Raw genomic sequence first — 16,326 nt, forward strand, 5'->3', positions numbered from 1 at the left:
TGGGCACCAGGCCAGCCACGGGCGCTGTCTCGTCAATAACTCACCTGATGTTGACAGGTCTAGTGGACCGCCGGCGCCGAACAGAGCCACTCTCAGAGGCACAGCGCGTCACGTGGAACTCGGATCTGCCCTGAACAATGTTGCTAGCTCTGGGCAGCTGTCGAGATCCTGGTGTGTGGCTGATGTGCTGTAGATGTTTGTCGATGATAAAGCTGAATGCGCAGGCGAAGCATTCGCACGTTACTGGCACAGAGGTGAGTGAATACGGTGTCTTGAGTCATTAAAATAAAGACACCTTCCAATTGTTCGTGCCTTGCATTCTGGGTACGAGTGGTTTCACTTAGCGGTTTGAAATGACACTGTCGCCTGGTGCCTGCGACACTCATCAGGGCCCCACACGTGACGTCCTCATTTTAAACCTGTCGCACCGGCAGCCAGAGGTGCCTCAGGTATATCACCATTTTTGTGCTAGGTTAGGTGCTTGCGAACAACTATAGGGCCAGACTGTCTGCCTGATTGCAGAAACTCCCAAGATTAAAAATTGGCGGCTGATCCTGATTTCAGATGCAATGTCCTGGAGCCTCAGTGAGAGCAGGTCGAGCGCTGCCTGACTGCTGCAATTACAACTCCGTGACGCCGGAGTTTGAATTTCCCGAGACACGAAGCACAGCCGGTTTCATGCTCCCTGATATGGCCCCAGAACATATTTCCAGGCCAATGCTGCAATACAAGCACATTGTACTATCCCTGAACTCTAGACGTGGCATTGCCACTATCCTTTTGAACCAGCATAGCATGTCTTCGACAGGCACGTTGAAAACAGAGAAGCTCTTATTATGCAACACTAGGGCTTCGTCCGGACGTGTGTACAAGCGGGTCGGATCACAATGCTTGTGGGCCTTGCGGTCCATCCTGGTCCGCTTCACTGGCAACGTCTCCAGTATGATCTCATTTTATGTTGATTCAAAGGGACCCTCGACTGCCTCATCCTTCGATGGTATTCTTTGCCGAACAAACAGATCTGAATTCCTGTATCACGTGTGGTGCCGGGCATAAGATACCACGTCCCTGGAACGGGGTTGAGCGATGCGGCAGCTCCCGGCAGGAAACGTGAGGCTGTAGCTGTGCCACGTCGGGCTTGTACGCGCTACTGTCATGACAAACTGTACTGGCCTTTGGTTGCCATATATATAGTGCTACAACGACACGTGTCGGCAGCCCTGGTCATGTTTCAGAGGGGTCCGTCAGAAGGTATCACAACAGCCTGTTCTCGAGTCTCGTGACAATTTAGAGAGCCTCATACGCCTATGGCTTTGCTCACCGCTGGTGTAGAGATATGCTTGCATTATCACAGGGCTGTTAGGTACCCTTTGCACTGAGGCACTGCCTCCCGGACTTGGTTACAAAATAGGGCGAACCACCCGATACATACTGCTTAGATGGCTATTCCTCAACAAGGCCGAGAAAGGCACAGTAGTCCTTTTTGCAGCCGCCTCTGACCCTTACACAGTCTCAATATCACGATCTTCTTTCGTGACTTTGTCCCTGCGCTCCTGCTCCTTTCGACCCTGTTCAAGCACCTTCCTTCTCTCTTCCCTCTGTTTCCTCTGACCAACAACAAAGGCTCCCAGAGGAGTGTCTTGCCACTGGACATCTTTGAGGAACCCTTCGACCTCTGCACGATCCTTGGGAGAAAAGTTGATTTTGTTTCTCCTCTCCTCGATCCACTTGGCATTGGCCTCGGACTTTTGCACAAGTAGTAAAAGGGCTTGATTTAGCTTGGCGTTTTTGTTTCCAGTGGGCTTTGACGCCGTTTTCAACCATCTTTTCAACATGACGATGGTGGGAAGCTGAAGCTCCGGGTATGCAATGCTCTTGGCCCAAAGCACAAAGAATTCGGAGAACAATTCAGCCACCTGTTCACCGACACCTTCCTGGTAGACTTTCGTCTTGAGGTACGAAGCCGGGGCCCTGATGTTGGATTCAAAATCCAGTGGCCGAATCGTCGCTGCCTTGGCGGACTTTTTCATCTCTGCCGAGTTAAGCACCTCCAACAGAGCTGCTGATAGCGGAATGTATGTTTCAGTGGCCTGCGAGATTCGAAGCAGAGATCGCATAAGCTGGAACCGAAGAGGGAAGTATGTTGACGTTGGGATAAGCCTCATCACCCCAAGAGTTACTTGAACAACGGGATAAATCAAAGGACGTAGTTGCGACGGCTTGCCGTTCTGTGCTTCAAGTAGAGAGTTGCAGTGCATGGACAGGACTCGCGACCAGAAGTCAAGAGAATGGACGAATTGCCAATTGTATATGGTCTTGTAGGACTCTTTGGTGGGCTTGGTAATGTTGGTCCGGAGATGGATGGCAAGTTGACGGATGAAGGTGAAGCCCGTGGTATAGCCAACCTTTTGGTCCAAGCCCCAGATTTCGGCAGCCGAGTTCTTCATGAGGTTGATGCCGGCCAGGGTATGAATGGTTGTATTGCGACTTCCTTTGACCACCCCTTCATAGGTAGACTTCAAGACAACTTCCCGAATCCCAGCATCTCCAATCACCATGAGCCGGCGAATGATGAGAAAGGCGGTGATTCTAGTTGCCTCGTCTGAAGAGTTGTCGGACCATATGGAAGCGACCGCCTTGGTGATGACCTTGAGAAATTTGCGGAATTGTAGCAGATATGGCAGCAACGGCTCAAAGGACTGGAGGGTCAATCTCAGAGTCTTGGTGTCGGACAAATGACCCAGTAGATGATGCAGGGAAGAAGCATGCGATTTGATCAAGGGCGCCAGCGTCTTGAACTTGGGCGAGTCCGTCGGCACGCGCACCTTACCCCCAGCAGTCTCCTTGACGGGCAAATGGTGCGCCAGCGTCTCTGGAGCTTGCTTCAGGGCTGTCACAAGAACTTCGTGATAAACCTCAGGACTGGTGATGTTGTATTTGTAAGACTTGTCCTCTTCCTCCTCGTCAGCGTGAGCGGCAGCACGGAATGCCAGCACCAGTTGTCGCAGTGCCCGAATGGAATGTCGTTCGGCCAATGAAGCCTTCCACTTCTTGATCATGGCCAAAGTAACATCATCCGCGGCGGTCGAATCTTCTGCACCAGAGCCCTTCGTCTTCTGCTTTTTCGAAGGGGGTTCCCCGTCGCTCAATTCGTCCACGGCTGCGAGGTCGTCATCCTCGTCGAACTCTAACAACTCGGCATCGTTCTCTTGGAGGTATTTGTAGAATTCTGGGTCTTTCTCCGCAAGGGCAGCCATCTGCCCTTTGAGATCACCGGTTTCATCATCCAAATCCTCACTTGCTGAGATCTCAGACTCCTCTTCGTCTTGCGCGATTCCGTCCCTCTTGCGTTTGCCAGTGCTAGGCTTCGAAGACGCCTTTGTCGCATCTTGAGGTATGTCCACCGGCTCTTGAAAAAATCCGTCTTCATTCATCTCAGCATCCTCATCCTGTTCCAATGACTCTGCGTCCGATCCTGCGGCATCGTTCTCTGCTTTTGACCGTTGGGCGGCTCGCTGTTGCTTTTTGGCCTTCAACTGATGTCGCTGTTTGACTTTGGCGAATTCCTTTCTTCGGTCGATAGTCTCCTTGAGTTTCGTCTTCTCAAACTTCTTTGTTGCTTTCTTCTGTTTGCCCATGATGACTGGCCCTGTAGTGGATTTATAGTTACGTAGCCAGTGAAATGGCAATCGTTGATATGTAGTTTGGAAAGCGCATGTGCATCGCTACATGAACTTTTTGCAGGCGATGAAACATGGTTGCGAAAAAATAATGACAAGCCGAAGTATTGCCGGGACCAAGTTCCTCCGCAGTCAGAGCCAGTCTGTCCCGCCCGCGCTCCACAACTTGAACACAACTGTACAGTGCCTACATGACCTAGTCATCCGGTCCAGTGTATACTGCGATCACGCATATCACTTATTTGTGCCAACCGGACTCAATGTAGCCCAGCCCGAAAGGAGACAGACAGCCCAGTCCGCACGGCATCATGTACAGCACACCATCATCGCGGCCGCTATCCTACGCGCCTACGCCGTACAGCTACACACCGACCAACACACTCTCAGCACGGATCAACCTCGACGAAGAAGTCAAGCTCGCCGACACGGCGGCCGAGCGGGACCTGGCGGACTCGCTCGCCGAGATCTACAGCATTATCCGAACGATTGACGGATTGGAGAAAGCTTACATCAAAGATGCATTGCCAGAAAACGAGTATTCCGACATGTGCTCCAAGATGCTGAAACAATACCGATCCATCTTGAACGACGAGACGGTTGCTCGCGAGTTCGTCGACCTGGACACGTTTACGCGGAAATGGGACATTGAATGTCCACGAGCGAAAGAGAGATTAAGAGTCGGGCTGACGGCAGACGAGGTGCTTACCGTCCAAAAGGCCGCTCCTGGCTCGACGGCGGCGCCCGCAGGCACGGCGTCGGGCAGTTTGATTCTGGCTGCGACGGAGAATTTCATCACATTCCTCGACGCTCTGCGGCTGAACATGGTCTCCAAGAGCGCGTTGCATCCTCTGTTGTCGGATGTCATCCAGTCCGTCAACAAAGTCACCGACCAGGACTTTGAGCACCGTGGCAAGATCATTCAGTGGCTCATCACGCTGAACCAGATGAAGACCTCGGAAGAATTGAGTGAAGATCAAGCGCGCGACCTCGCTTTCGATATGGAGCAGGCTTATAATGGCTTCAAGTCCATCATTCACTGAACTGGTCGACCGGGGGACGCTGTCGCAGCCCTGGTTGAGTCACCCGTACTCTGAACACATAACTAGCATGACCGCCAGCAAGTGTCTATCAACGCTCCAGCAGCTGACACGGCCGCCTTGGGGTTGCTCCCGACGATGATTGAGCTCCAGCTGAAGCGCAGGCCACGATCATGAGTCATGTACGGCCACCACTATTGCTGCTGCTGCTGCTGCTATGCTTTTCGGCTTCCAGGTTGTCTCGGGAGCGAGAGAAAGTTGCTCAGAAGCACTGTTCTGTCGTCCGTCTTGGGCAAACTCCATAAAGGCCATGGAACGGACTCTACTTCCCGGTTTCTATGGTCGACCACAATCACATCGTACCGAGGACCAGCCATGCAGCGCTCTGTATCTAGTAGCGGCTGTCACTGTCGAACACCTCTCCTCTGCTCACACCATGATTCATGCGGCACTACGTGCAATCGATTGCAGGTGATTGTACTAAGATTACACACCTGCAGTGCCAGTGCGCTACCACTGCACCACAGCGAAAATTATAAAGATACCACTACTACCTACTACTATTGCCATCCATCATGAGCGAAACCTGTCCGAAGTGGTAGAGCTTCAACATTGCAAATGGTACTCAACGATGGCCGTGACTCTCTGAGATGGGATGCACTCATCAGAAATCGGGATATTCCAAACTACTGTCTTTATTTGGATGCTTGTCGGGCAGGGACTAAAGGGCGAAACGTTGTGGTCGTGGCTGTGACCAGGGCGTGTATAACTCGAGGTCACTGCATGCCCTACTACCGGACATGTTACGCTGCGTGAGTGGCACAGGCCAGACGAGGACCAAGCACGACCACTGTACACGACCTCGTCATCCCATCTGGCGCAAGCTAGGGCGCCCCGGGATGACCAGGAGTAGTATCCCGTATTCCTTTGTGCGTTGTGCGACGTTGCAGCTTGATGATGAAACGGAAACACAGAAAAAAGGCGACCATGGCCGAGCATAAATATATATTGAACGTTAAAACCGGCCTCGTAAATGTCTTCATGCTGCTTGATATCGATTAAATATCCGAGCCCTGAAATGAATTGCTCTCTGTGTCTCCCATAATCGTGATATGGCTGCAGCCACATCCCATCCCTCCCAGCTGCGACCTCAATCATATACATGGTATATCGCCACATTTCCAGACATCCCGCAATACAGATTTCAGCCCTGTCTTCGTCCCGAAGGTCAAAAGGGAAGACATTAGGACGAGCCTAATCGCAGACAAGAAATTCAACTAACCCATTAGTTACCACCACCACCAGTGTTGTCGGTGGCTCTGGCGGACACTCGTCGGCCAACTTGAGCTTCCCTTATACTCGCGGCTTCCGAAAGGTCATCTGCACTACCGTGTTGGTATAACGATGAGTTTCGGCTAATTCCTGGTCGGGCATCGGGAGGGTCATTGAATGGCGAATCGTCAATTGGGCTCACAGGGGCAGAGTCTGCAAATGGGTCTGTAGCCGAAGCTGGAGTTGGAGGCTCCTGATGCCTGGTCTCGCCCACGACTGAGCCGTACGGAGGTGGTGCCGTGGCAGTGGATGCCGGACGAGGGATGGGGTCTGTTGTGACAGATGTGATAGGAACTGGAGACCGAGGGTGGCGTGGGCTAGCTGGGGTGTGACCATGAGAGATAGCGTCTCGGTATGGTGGAGCAACTTCTTCTTCAATGCTGTGTAGACTGGGCTCTGCGCTTTGGGCGGCAGTCTGCGAGGCATTGGCACCACTGCGAACACTCGGGTCCCGGCTTCGAATGCTGTTGGTGCTGGAGAAACGGCCGCCCATGAGCAATTCAGCATCAAAGGAGAAAGCCCGCAAATGTCGAGACCATTTTTTGCCGGCCTTCTTCGCCTTCTTCTCAGATACCGCAGCTCCGTCGCCACGGGTTCGTTTCTTCCTCCTCCTGGCAAAGAATAAGAATAAAAAGAGGCCAACAAGGGCCGCGACAACTAGTGGGACAGCAACGGCAGCTTTGAGCGCAGAGGAACACGAAATGCTGTCGCATTTGCTGTGGGAGACGGTTACCGCGCCATTGGTGCTGCTCGCAGCATTTGTCGCCGTGGTTGAGGCGTGGGTGTCTGATATCGAGGATGCCGCCGAGGTTACTGATGTAGTGAAGGTGGTGGATGATATCGCTGATGTTGGCGCCGCAGATGGCGACTCAGACGCAGAAGCCGGTGCAAATGCACTCGCGCTTTCGGACACGCTTGTAAAAGTGGCAGCGCTGCTCGATGGGGCACCCGTGCGTGTACCCGTGGTTTGGGAGAATTCACTCGCTAGCGACGATGCAATGCTCTCGAGAAGCGTAGTGTCTGGCCCATCGGGGGTTGTTATGCCTGTGAAGCCAGCGCCGTCCGGCTGCATGGTAGAGAAAGAGGGCGCGAAGCCTGGTGAGAACGGCGGCGTGAACGCAGGTGTGTTTACCGCCCTCCGAGCGATTTGGGGCCTCGAAAGGAAGTGATGGAGGAACCTGTTGAGATCCAGCTTGACGACGACCCCTCGAGAGGGTCAGAGTCTGACATGTAAAGTAAAAGCGACTCGAAGGAAAGGTGGGCCAAACACCAGCCCCCGGCAGGATGCGCAGTCCACGGAAAAGGCGACTCAGACGTCGGTGAGGCTGGTCTCGGACTTGGTCGTCACGCTTGAGGAGCAGGCTCAGGCCGGTCAGTACAGGGCCTGACGGGATGGGTGGCGCTTGACTGGAGGATTCAGGTAGACGACATATACTGTAGGTAGGAGGTCATCAACAATGAGGCGCAGCAAAGGAAGAGAATCGCGGAAGGAGTAGTTTGAGGTACCCAGTACTAGTAGCAACAGGCGTACATTGTAGTTGGACGCGGAGGAGGATGTCAGTGGAGGTGCCAGTGGTGCGATGCAGCAGTGGGCAGGGCAGGATGAAGGGGGTGGTGACATTCAGGTTAATGCGGGCACCGGCGGAGGTGGACTCGGAGGGTTCCAAGTTGGTACGCAACCCACTCACTGTACTTTAGCAACCACTAGTACTTGGGTAGGTACCGACCTAAGGTATTGTTCCTGCCAGTAGTCTAGTGCCTGCAGCGACTACAGGTAGTTGCCGGCCTACTTGGTTATCATCCTAGGAATAAAGAGGTCGCCCGGACAGTCGTTGGTACTATCATTGCACCCGATGGCAAGAGCCCAACTCTTTCTGTCTCTGCCGAGGGAAGATCTACCTAGGTAGTACGCTGAGAAACAAAGCGAGCAATTCCGGTCGTGCAGCCTGACAGGTACCTAACAGATGGCACGCTACTCTCCAACTTGAACGACGCTATAGTTCCTTGCCAACCGGACCAGGCACAGTACGCAGATACGGCACAGTACCGCTTTTGCGAGCTCGAATACCGCAAACTCTAGACACATTGGGGATTGAAGAACCCGGAATTGATGCTCAAGCACCCGATTTGACCATTTAATTGGCAGGCTCAGCAGCTGTAGCACGCTGGCGCCTCCCCATTAACCACTGCCCACAGTTCAAGTTGACCTCGGCCCGTTACAGCAGCGGAGGTCCGGACGCCAACTTTAGTTAAACTTTACAGCAACAGGTCCCAGTACTGCAGGGGTCCGATATATCTGTGCTTCAGCTTATGATGCCGTTCATCCTAATATTGATATTATTTGAGCTCTTGCCTTATATAGCACCTCTATGTTCACCTTTCAGGCCAACAGCTACCAAAAGCAGCTAACCGCACGACCCTCCGAAGCGTCCAACGGCCAGTCTTGGCTGACCTTTGGTGAACAACAACAGAACGGCGTCCGCTATTTGTCTGTACCTAAGGAAGCTTCAAGCCAAGTAGGGATCCTCACAGCGAGAAGTATACCAACCGTTTGTCACATATTATGGTCTGCATCTGCGCAGATTGTGACATGCTTTGGACAGACGACTGCTGACAAACTCGAGTCAGCGGGTTACCATGCCACAATACTGGAACTACTACTCGAGTCGTCCCCAACCGCCGGGGCACAATAGTACCTACCTTAGGTAGTAGTGCATTGAGACTACGGAGTCTGGTCGGACGGCCAATTCTATTAATGGCTTCCAGTTGATCAGCGTGAAGAACTAGCAGGTCTTCCAACTTGAGACCTGGTTGTCCGCCAGCTGTTGACCCACGTGTTGGCCATGCGATTCGTCGGAAGTCACGTGACGCGGTGATCGCTGCTTAAGACCCGCCGACCTCCGATGTGCGATGATGCGGTGGCATTGGGGTGAGAATTATGTCCTTTCCAATAGAGCTTCCCGTCACTGCTTGTCTCAGACAACAGAAACACCGTCGTCGAACCAAACGTCCGGCATTCCGTTAACTCCTATTGAGCTTTGACGGGCTGCCTTGTTGGGCGAGAACTGCAGCACTTCACTATACGTGCTTACCTCACTACCCGGCCCTGCTCGGTGCGCTTCTTTGGTTTAAATTGCGAAATTTACCGCCTGACGTTTTGACGGCCTTGCTACCTACTACCAGTAGGTACATACATAACATACTTAGGTACAGTACTAGTAAAAGTGGTGAGTGGGTGAGCGAGTACATGACACTTGTAGCTCGACGCGTTCCGGAGTGAAATTGCCCAACCAACATTGTACCGGCGAAGCTGCTCTTTTGGATTCGCATCATGCAGTGCATCAATGGTTTAATTCCCTCCAATAATCGGTAAGCCTCCTGTTGCAGAATCTCCTGCAGTGTCGTACTACGTATGGCAACCGCCCATCATGGTGGTCCTACAGTATAAGGACGTAGCGGACATTTATGCCTGGTATAATGCAACTCCGCAGTCCGCTGAGCCTTGTATATATTTCACCGGGGATCTCGTACGGAAATTCCCACAGACGGCCACTGGAAAGTCGTTCACACCTGGCCTGTACCCGTCAAGCAGTACACTATCCATTGCGTTCAGTAATAGCGTTGAATCAGACTGTAGTTAACGGGAACCCAAATTGCCTGTGGCCCAAAATTATATATCGATTCAGCCTTGCTACTGAAGTTCCTGCTGAAGACCGGGGGTGAAGGGCGCCAGTCTGCCGTTGCACTGGGACAGATGCAGACGGGTACATGTAAATGACCACATCCCATCAGCAAAGTATTTTTCCTCAGTTCCCCTAGTTAGCATGTCCATTTGTACCTAGATATGTTCTGTGGCTACAAACCTGGCGTACTGAGGTAAGCGCGATATGGCAACCTGAACAGCAGCAGCACTGGCACTGCAATGATGTTCGGTAGGTACCTCAGGCTAGGTAGGGTTCTGTTGCTTTTTGACCAATGATATATCGCAAGGCTGGCAGTTTGTCCTCCGCTCTGCGCTAGTCCACATACAGCAGAAACCAATGCCGCTGTAAGTTCTGATCCCTTACATCGCGCTTGGCACCCGGCCCGCGACGTCAGCGAGCCATCAACATCCTGTGATCCATGCTTCTACCTATCAAAGTATCCAGAGGCCTGTATTCAACGCAGCAATTCCGCTGACCTTAGCCGTGCAAGTAAAACTACTGCCCTGGTCGTTTACTTCAGACATCTACGTACCCTCCGGGAGACACGAAGCACCTTCTACCATCACAGGGACCCGACCAACCCCACTGCTTGTCCTTGAAACCTACGGCCTCCTGCCCGTGAGCCTCGGCGACCATGAGTTTCCGCAATGTCATGAAGGACGGATGGCACCCTAAAGGGAAAGAGGGGGGAAAGGAAAGCTGGAGAGGAGACTTCAAAGGGATCAATCAAGTGGTCAGTCAAAATCACCTTGAGGCTGTCGCCTCTGGCAAGTTTCTTCCCGCTGAGATAAACGAACCACTGTAGGCAGGCTGGATGGGCAAGGGCCGAGACCCCCACAAAGAAGAAGCGGTCGATCACGTATCTCGTCCATTGTCGACTCTGAAAGATCCGGCATTGTTTGGGCCACCACCCAAAAACGTCAACTACCATGGTGGCGCCGCACTTCCCAACGAGATAACTCCGCATAGAAGCGGCCTGGGCGCACCTCTAAAACCCGAGGAGATCGAAGCCGCAAGGCGAGTCAATACGCCGGATAATACACAGCAGGAGCAACAAGAGGCGGAGACAAGAAAGCCTGGACCCCCATTGCCATACAGGGCAGACAGGACAGGTCTGAAGACGGACCATCTTCCACCACCTCCGGTTCACAGGGACGTGGTCACACGGAGTACGAGCATGACGGAAGGCCAACAATCATTCAAACCAAAGCCAAGCCTACCCCCAAGACTTCCATCTAGACAAAACACTGGGACAAGCGGTGGTAGTACGCCACCACCTGCGACCTCCTCTCCACCTCCCCAGCAGCCTCCGCCCTCGTATGAAGCAATTCCCGCACAGCAGCCGAATCCAACCCCGAGCTCAAACTACGGAATTAACCAAGCGGCAGTAAACAGACTTGGAACTGCGGGAGTATCGGTACCTGCTTTGGGTATAGGGGCTAACGCTTCCTCAAACCCCTGGCACGGAGAGTCAAGCCAGTCGAACAGCATCCCACAGAACCCTTCACCTAACCCGCCGCGACCGGCGCTGAACCAACTTTCCGAGCTACAATCGCGCTTTGCGCGTATGAATACCGATACGAGTGGCCAGCAACAACATCATCCAACCACACCTGCGCCCGTGACGCAGTCTGTTGCAGCGCCTCAGACAGCCACAAGTCCTATCTCTTCGACATCTTTATCCGCCCAACCTACGCAAGGCACGACTTGGGCAGAAAAGCAAGCCGCACTACGTACGGTGCAAAGCTTCCAACGAGATCCCTCAAGCGTGAGCACTGCAGACGCCCGAGCCACAGCCTCGACCGTCAACTCCTTCCGCGAGCGACACCAAGATTCCATCACCTCCGCTGGCCAAAAAGCGAGCCAGTGGAACAAGAAATACAACGTGACGGGCCGGCTCAACTCGTTCTTGGAAAAACACTCCTCTCCCACGTCAGAAACCCCACCGTCAATGCATACCAATCCCAATGCCAACGCCATGCCGTCTCCCCCGTTGCAGCAGGCCCAGTCTCCGCCACCGCAGAATCCAAATGTCGTGGCCTCGATATCGCGTAAGCCGCCGCCACCTCCTCCGCCGAAGAAACCGGCCACCATGCACGTCGGTGGCGGTGTTCCCAACGGTGTCGCCGGTCAAGGCAGTGCTGCTCCTGTTCCATCCCCGCCTCCTGTGCCCCTGGGGACGAAACCCAGCTGGAGTTGAGTTTAGCTTTAATGCAATTTGGAGTTAGCGCTATAATATCATCATGTAATCGGTATTCCTCTTGACAGTGCTAGTAATGGAGGAATAGATCCCATCGTGTCGCTTCCTATGCTTATTCGTAAGCATGTACACTCTTTGCTGGAAAAAGGCCGTGTGCACGCCCTGGATGCTATGAATTGCAATCTCGTACTGCTCAACGTTAGGCTCGACAGGAAAGATCTGCCGAGCGTCTACAGTTACTAGTTCTACAGTGGTACGCCAACGTCTAGGGTTACATCCGTGGGACGAGAGGAAACCCCCTCAAAACGCAGTTAACTCGGACAGAGGTGACCAATAGGTATCTTCCGAATTTCCAATATCTACGCTCGATTATTGCTCTTTGTATAGCGAGACAACAAGCAGACTTTCGTTCTTCCACCGCGAATCAATTAAATTCCTTCCTATGAGGATCAGGCCAGTATGTGTGCCGGCACCTCGATGTGACCAGGTTAGACTGATCATGTCCTGGCAAGCACATACGAGGTAGCGATGGGCAAAGCGGATGGAATGCCCTTGTCTGCACACACCGTTTGTCCAAGGACTGACTGAGGGCGCTTCCATGCGGCATGGAGTTAGGACGTAGACCCAAACCTAACATTCCCATACCCTTAAGCCTTCAGAGAAAGGTGAGACCCAAACAAATCAATACCTCTTGATGCAAGCTGCGGGCCCTCCAGGCCCATCCAATCCGAGCGCCAGACACCTTACAATGAAACGAGTCGTGAATGAAAATGCAACATGGGAGGGCTTTTCTAAATGTACATAGGGTCGAACGTCAAATGCCGCCCAATAGGCTTCGCCGATCGAATTCTAACGACAAAATATGCTGTGTTGCACATGTACCGCCAGAGTCGTAGAAATCGTGTGTAAGCTGATATTCCGGTTGTCTGATCGTGTTATTTGTCGAACTGGACAGTCGGTGCAGTAGTGACATGTCTTGGTATCCAAGGCGTTTCATGACACTAGAAGAAATGCGTGTACACTTTCGAAGACTCGTGAACCTCCATTTCCTAAGGTATTGGGTTAGCCAGGAGCTTTGACTGGAGCATTTATTTTTTGAGGACTCACCATTTTGAAGGTATTGAGCTCTTCCTTGATCTGCTGTGCGAGCATTGGAGTCAAGCGGTTGCAGGTCGCAATGTCTCCGCGGCGATCGTATTCTGCACTTGGCCAAGTATCATGAAATTGAATTCGAGGGCTAAAAGAAATGTTCCGGATCAGGCCTTGAGGTGTCATAGGTGCATTCTTAGAGTCTATGCTGGCAAGTCGGGTCATTGAAGAGAAATAGTCGTCATGATCGTTGCCTTCAATCGTGATGGAGTCGGTTCGGCGGTGGCCGGATCGTGGAGTCTCATCCGCGGGGGTGCTTGGTGCACTGGACTTTGGGGAATCGTTGACATGGGGAATTTGGGGCAAGTTGAAGTCGGGGACTTTGAAGTCATAAGCCTTCAATTTGGGCGAGGGTTGATTCGAGTCTGTTCGTTTGAGTATGCCCTTCCTCACAGCAGCGAGGATCTCCGCGCGCTCCTTTTCTCCCCCAACAATGCTGCGACGTGAACGCGTGTCGCTTGATACAGTCCCACTATCGAACGACAACTTGGTCTCAATAGAATTACGCTCAAGTTTGGGAAATCCAGTGCCGCCGCCAGTCTGGTCGTGAGGGTTGGCATTGATGTTGACCTTCTCGCGTTCTGCTTCCACAGTAACCATCGAGACCTGAGCTAGACTGGCCTGGTTCACCGGACCATCGGCTGCGGGAACCCCAACCACTGATTTGGGCCGAAACAAGCCAACAAGCGACCGCGTGCCCTTCTTGACTCCTTTGCCCATTTTACGGAGCATCACAGAGGCAGACGAAGCCGTCGAAGAGATGGATAAATTGTCCGTTGATCCAGTGAAAAAGTTGCCTTGCCCGGAATAGATGCTCTCGCCCAGTCCTCCGGCTTCTTGCTTCTCAGCAATTCTTGCCTGCTCAGGATCCAACTCGTCCTCATACTTGGAATTCCTCTTCGCGGATTGTGCCGCCTTGTTGGCAATGCTCTTCTCGTGATTGTTTTGGGTCGTGGCCTGCCTGAGTTCCGCAGCACTACCGAAGGAGAATGCCCTCCGTAACTTGGATTTCGGCTTTTTGACATCCTTTTGACTTAGGGCAGCAAGATGCTCAACAGCAGGGCTTGTTGGAGCATGTTGCTCAGGCGCAGGCGTCTGCAGTGCCGGTGCAGAAGGCCGCCGTGATAATTGAGGTGCCTCCTCGGCTTGGAAATTGACTGGTCGGGACAGGGGCGATCGCTGGCGAATGCTCGAATCTCCTAAGCGTGAGGTGCCCGCTGGCCTTTGGTCCGGCCTGGCTGGGGCAGAGGGGGTGATGCCGGAATTGGGTGCAGTGAGCACAGGTTGATCGGTACGAGCCTAGAAAATTGTTAGACCAGTTGAGAATGTGGGACTTGGTTCCTACTCACCGAACCAGGACGAGAAGACAGAGTCGACCTTGAAGAGGCAACACTGTCGGAACTTCCGCTGTGCTTGTGGTAAGAAGGCCGTTGGTTCTTTACAGTGCCATTTTGGTTATGTTGAGGAAGAATTGCACTAGGGTGTGGCGATGAAGTCTGCTGGGAATCAACTGCGTTATTGAGGCCAGCGGTTTCAATGCTGCCAAAGCTACGTCTCCGATACCTCGCAGCGAGCTCAGTGGTCTGTGGTCGACCCAGTTGAAGATCATCCGCACTGGAGTTCTTCAACACACCATTGTTACCACTCTGTGAGCTTCGATACGAATGTTGGGAGTTCAATGATGGAGTGCTGCTGGACTGAGTCGGGTGGTTGTAAAGAGACCCGACCGCAGCCATGCCGGACCCTGAAGGTAGAGCAGAACCCGGAGAAGTTCGATTTGAACCGCCCTCGCCATCCACTCGTCTAACATTTCTTCGGTATCGTTCAGGTGATGGCTTAGGGGCCATAGAAGCCGTTGAAAGGGGTGTGAGCGTCGGACCCATCAGTGAGCCGGTTGATGGAATAGCGGGAAGACCTAAGGACATGGACTTGCCGGCAGGCTCGGCCTGAGTGTGATCAGTGGGGGTAGTCGGTTGCTCGGCAGATGAGCCTGGCTGGGCCTGGGTGATCCGTTGAGCAGAAATCGACCGGCTAGGGTTGTGACTGGATTGGCGAAGACCGAGGTTCGAGTTCGCCAACTGAGGTGTCGAAGTGAAGGCATAAGGGGCCACAGGTCCGCTTGCTGGCATGCCTCTATAGCCAGTTCCCGACATGTTATTGTAGCGGCCTGGCTGATGGCCCCTCAGCTGCCCTGAAGGAGCCTGGGAAGGGTAACTTCCAGAGGACGAGGGACGACCGACCATGGTGGAAATTGTTGTGTGAGCCGGGAGACTTTGGACCAAAGCAGCCATCTTTCCCTTCCAATATTGTGTGGAGACAGTGAGCTGGCAAACGCCAGACTATGCCCCAAACGTCTTCAAAGCAATCTGGGGATCAAATAAGGAATCGACTCGACGGATACCGCACTGCAGACGCTGGTTAGCAGAGAACATGATCATTGCTCTCGGTTCAAAGGCTGGGTTTGAGAATGCATGCCAAGTTGCAGGCCGCAGGAGGAGGGTAGGGGACATACCTTCCAAGGATACTTCTCAAAAGGGGGACTGCCCGCACAACATGGAGGCGTAGGACAAGGGAGAATGATTATAACGAAATCCTTGCGGTGAACCGGCGTCTCAAATGTAGACAGGAAGAAGCGAAGGTCGGATTAAGTATGGAAATAAAATCGTATGAGCGAGAAGTGAATGGTCGAAAGCAACTTCTGACCTCTCTCGAACCAGGAGAGCTCTGGTGTGCAGAAGCTCAGGAAACGAATGTGAGAGCCACGGCGCGTCTGAAGGAGACAACAACCGTGAGTTGAGGCGGAAGAGGGGAGAAAAGGCAGAAGAAGCCAGTCAAGTCAACAACAAGAATGAAGAAACGGCGTTGAAGTGATGGATGAAACTGGGACGGCAAGATGGGAAACGGGGACAAAGCAGAGGTGCAGTCGGTGGTGGTGATGGGTGAGAAGGAGTGGTAGTAGTATGGAAGGAAGGAAGTCAATCAAGCGCAGTCTGGAGCGGGTGCCACTGTAACGCAGACAGTTCTGGCGGCTCCCAGTCCGTCGGCGTGTGAGAATCAGGTCAGGTCAGGTCTCACTCAGGAGAATGCTTGGGGGGAGCGATCGACCGCAGGAGAGGGCAGACCTGTGCTGCCAGTGTGCACTGGCAGTGCCCGGCAGTACTACTACTACTACTAGTATTATTGGTGGCAGATGCATCATGCATAGGCGGCCTCTTAAGTTAGGT

The 16,326-nt window shown here is 53.0% G+C and overlaps 6 protein-coding genes across 6 annotated transcripts; 3 read left to right on the forward strand and 3 right to left on the reverse strand.

Annotated features, from left to right (window-relative positions):
• Positions 1–201: 201 nt before the first annotated feature.
• On the forward strand, positions 202–2,563 carry HMPREF1120_05244 (uncharacterized protein). The gene has a single exon (XM_009159410.1). It carries the CDS (start codon positions 565–567, stop codon positions 1,054–1,056), a length of 492 nt encoding a protein of 163 aa, XP_009157658.1. The 5' UTR covers positions 202–564; the 3' UTR covers positions 1,057–2,563.
• HMPREF1120_05245 (uncharacterized protein) lies at positions 1,158–3,740 on the reverse strand. The gene has a single exon (XM_009159411.1). It carries the CDS (start codon positions 3,636–3,638, stop codon positions 1,503–1,505), a length of 2,136 nt encoding a protein of 711 aa, XP_009157659.1. The 5' UTR covers positions 3,639–3,740; the 3' UTR covers positions 1,158–1,502.
• Positions 3,741–3,845: 105 nt separating this feature from the next.
• Positions 3,846–6,019, forward strand: HMPREF1120_05246 (uncharacterized protein). Its single transcript, XM_009159412.1, has one exon. It carries the CDS (start codon positions 3,989–3,991, stop codon positions 4,718–4,720), a length of 732 nt encoding a protein of 243 aa, XP_009157660.1. The 5' UTR covers positions 3,846–3,988; the 3' UTR covers positions 4,721–6,019.
• Positions 5,322–7,881, reverse strand: HMPREF1120_05247 (uncharacterized protein). Its single transcript, XM_009159413.1, has one exon. The coding sequence runs from the start codon at positions 7,119–7,121 to the stop codon at positions 6,003–6,005; it is 1,119 nt and encodes a 372-aa protein (XP_009157661.1). The 5' UTR covers positions 7,122–7,881; the 3' UTR covers positions 5,322–6,002.
• A 2,265-nt stretch (positions 7,882–10,146) lies between these two features.
• Positions 10,147–12,346, forward strand: HMPREF1120_05248 (uncharacterized protein). The gene is made up of 2 exons (XM_009159414.1): positions 10,147–10,486; positions 10,559–12,346. Exons 1-2 carry the CDS (start codon positions 10,388–10,390, stop codon positions 11,951–11,953), a joined length of 1,494 nt encoding a protein of 497 aa, XP_009157662.1. The 5' UTR covers positions 10,147–10,387; the 3' UTR covers positions 11,954–12,346.
• HMPREF1120_05249 (uncharacterized protein) lies at positions 12,235–16,255 on the reverse strand. The gene is made up of 4 exons (XM_009159415.1): positions 15,615–16,255; positions 14,452–15,507; positions 13,061–14,401; positions 12,235–13,002 (listed from the first exon to the last, which is right to left on the reverse strand). The coding sequence occupies exons 2-4, from the start codon at positions 15,391–15,393 to the stop codon at positions 12,955–12,957; spliced, it is 2,331 nt and encodes a 776-aa protein (XP_009157663.1). The 5' UTR covers positions 15,394–15,507; positions 15,615–16,255; the 3' UTR covers positions 12,235–12,954.
• Between the last annotated feature and the right edge of the window lie 71 nt (positions 16,256–16,326).

This window comes from Exophiala dermatitidis (assembly GCF_000230625.1).
Source record: "Exophiala dermatitidis NIH/UT8656 unplaced genomic scaffold supercont1.4, whole genome shotgun sequence".
Classification (NCBI taxonomy): domain Eukaryota; kingdom Fungi; phylum Ascomycota; class Eurotiomycetes; order Chaetothyriales; family Herpotrichiellaceae; genus Exophiala; species Exophiala dermatitidis.

Coding starts and splice junctions, on each gene's coding strand:
- HMPREF1120_05247 (XM_009159413.1), bottom strand. CDS start 7,121: ATGCAGCCGGACGGCGCTGGCTTCACAGGCATAACAACCCCCGATGGG.
- HMPREF1120_05248 (XM_009159414.1), top strand. CDS start 10,388: ATGAGTTTCCGCAATGTCATGAAGGACGGATGGCACCCTAAAGGGAAA. Junction 10,487..10,558: donor TCAAAGGGATCAATCAAGTG/GTCAGTCAAAAT, acceptor GAACCACTGTAG/GCAGGCTGGATGGGCAAGGG.
- HMPREF1120_05245 (XM_009159411.1), bottom strand. CDS start 3,638: ATGGGCAAACAGAAGAAAGCAACAAAGAAGTTTGAGAAGACGAAACTC.
- HMPREF1120_05249 (XM_009159415.1), bottom strand. CDS start 15,393: ATGGCTGCTTTGGTCCAAAGTCTCCCGGCTCACACAACAATTTCCACC. Junction 14,402..14,451: donor TGTCTTCTCGTCCTGGTTCG/GTGAGTAGGAAC, acceptor ACAATTTTCTAG/GCTCGTACCGATCAACCTGT. Junction 13,003..13,060: donor AGCTCAATACCTTCAAAATG/GTGAGTCCTCAA, acceptor CCAATACCTTAG/GAAATGGAGGTTCACGAGTC.
- HMPREF1120_05246 (XM_009159412.1), top strand. CDS start 3,989: ATGTACAGCACACCATCATCGCGGCCGCTATCCTACGCGCCTACGCCG.
- HMPREF1120_05244 (XM_009159410.1), top strand. CDS start 565: ATGCAATGTCCTGGAGCCTCAGTGAGAGCAGGTCGAGCGCTGCCTGAC.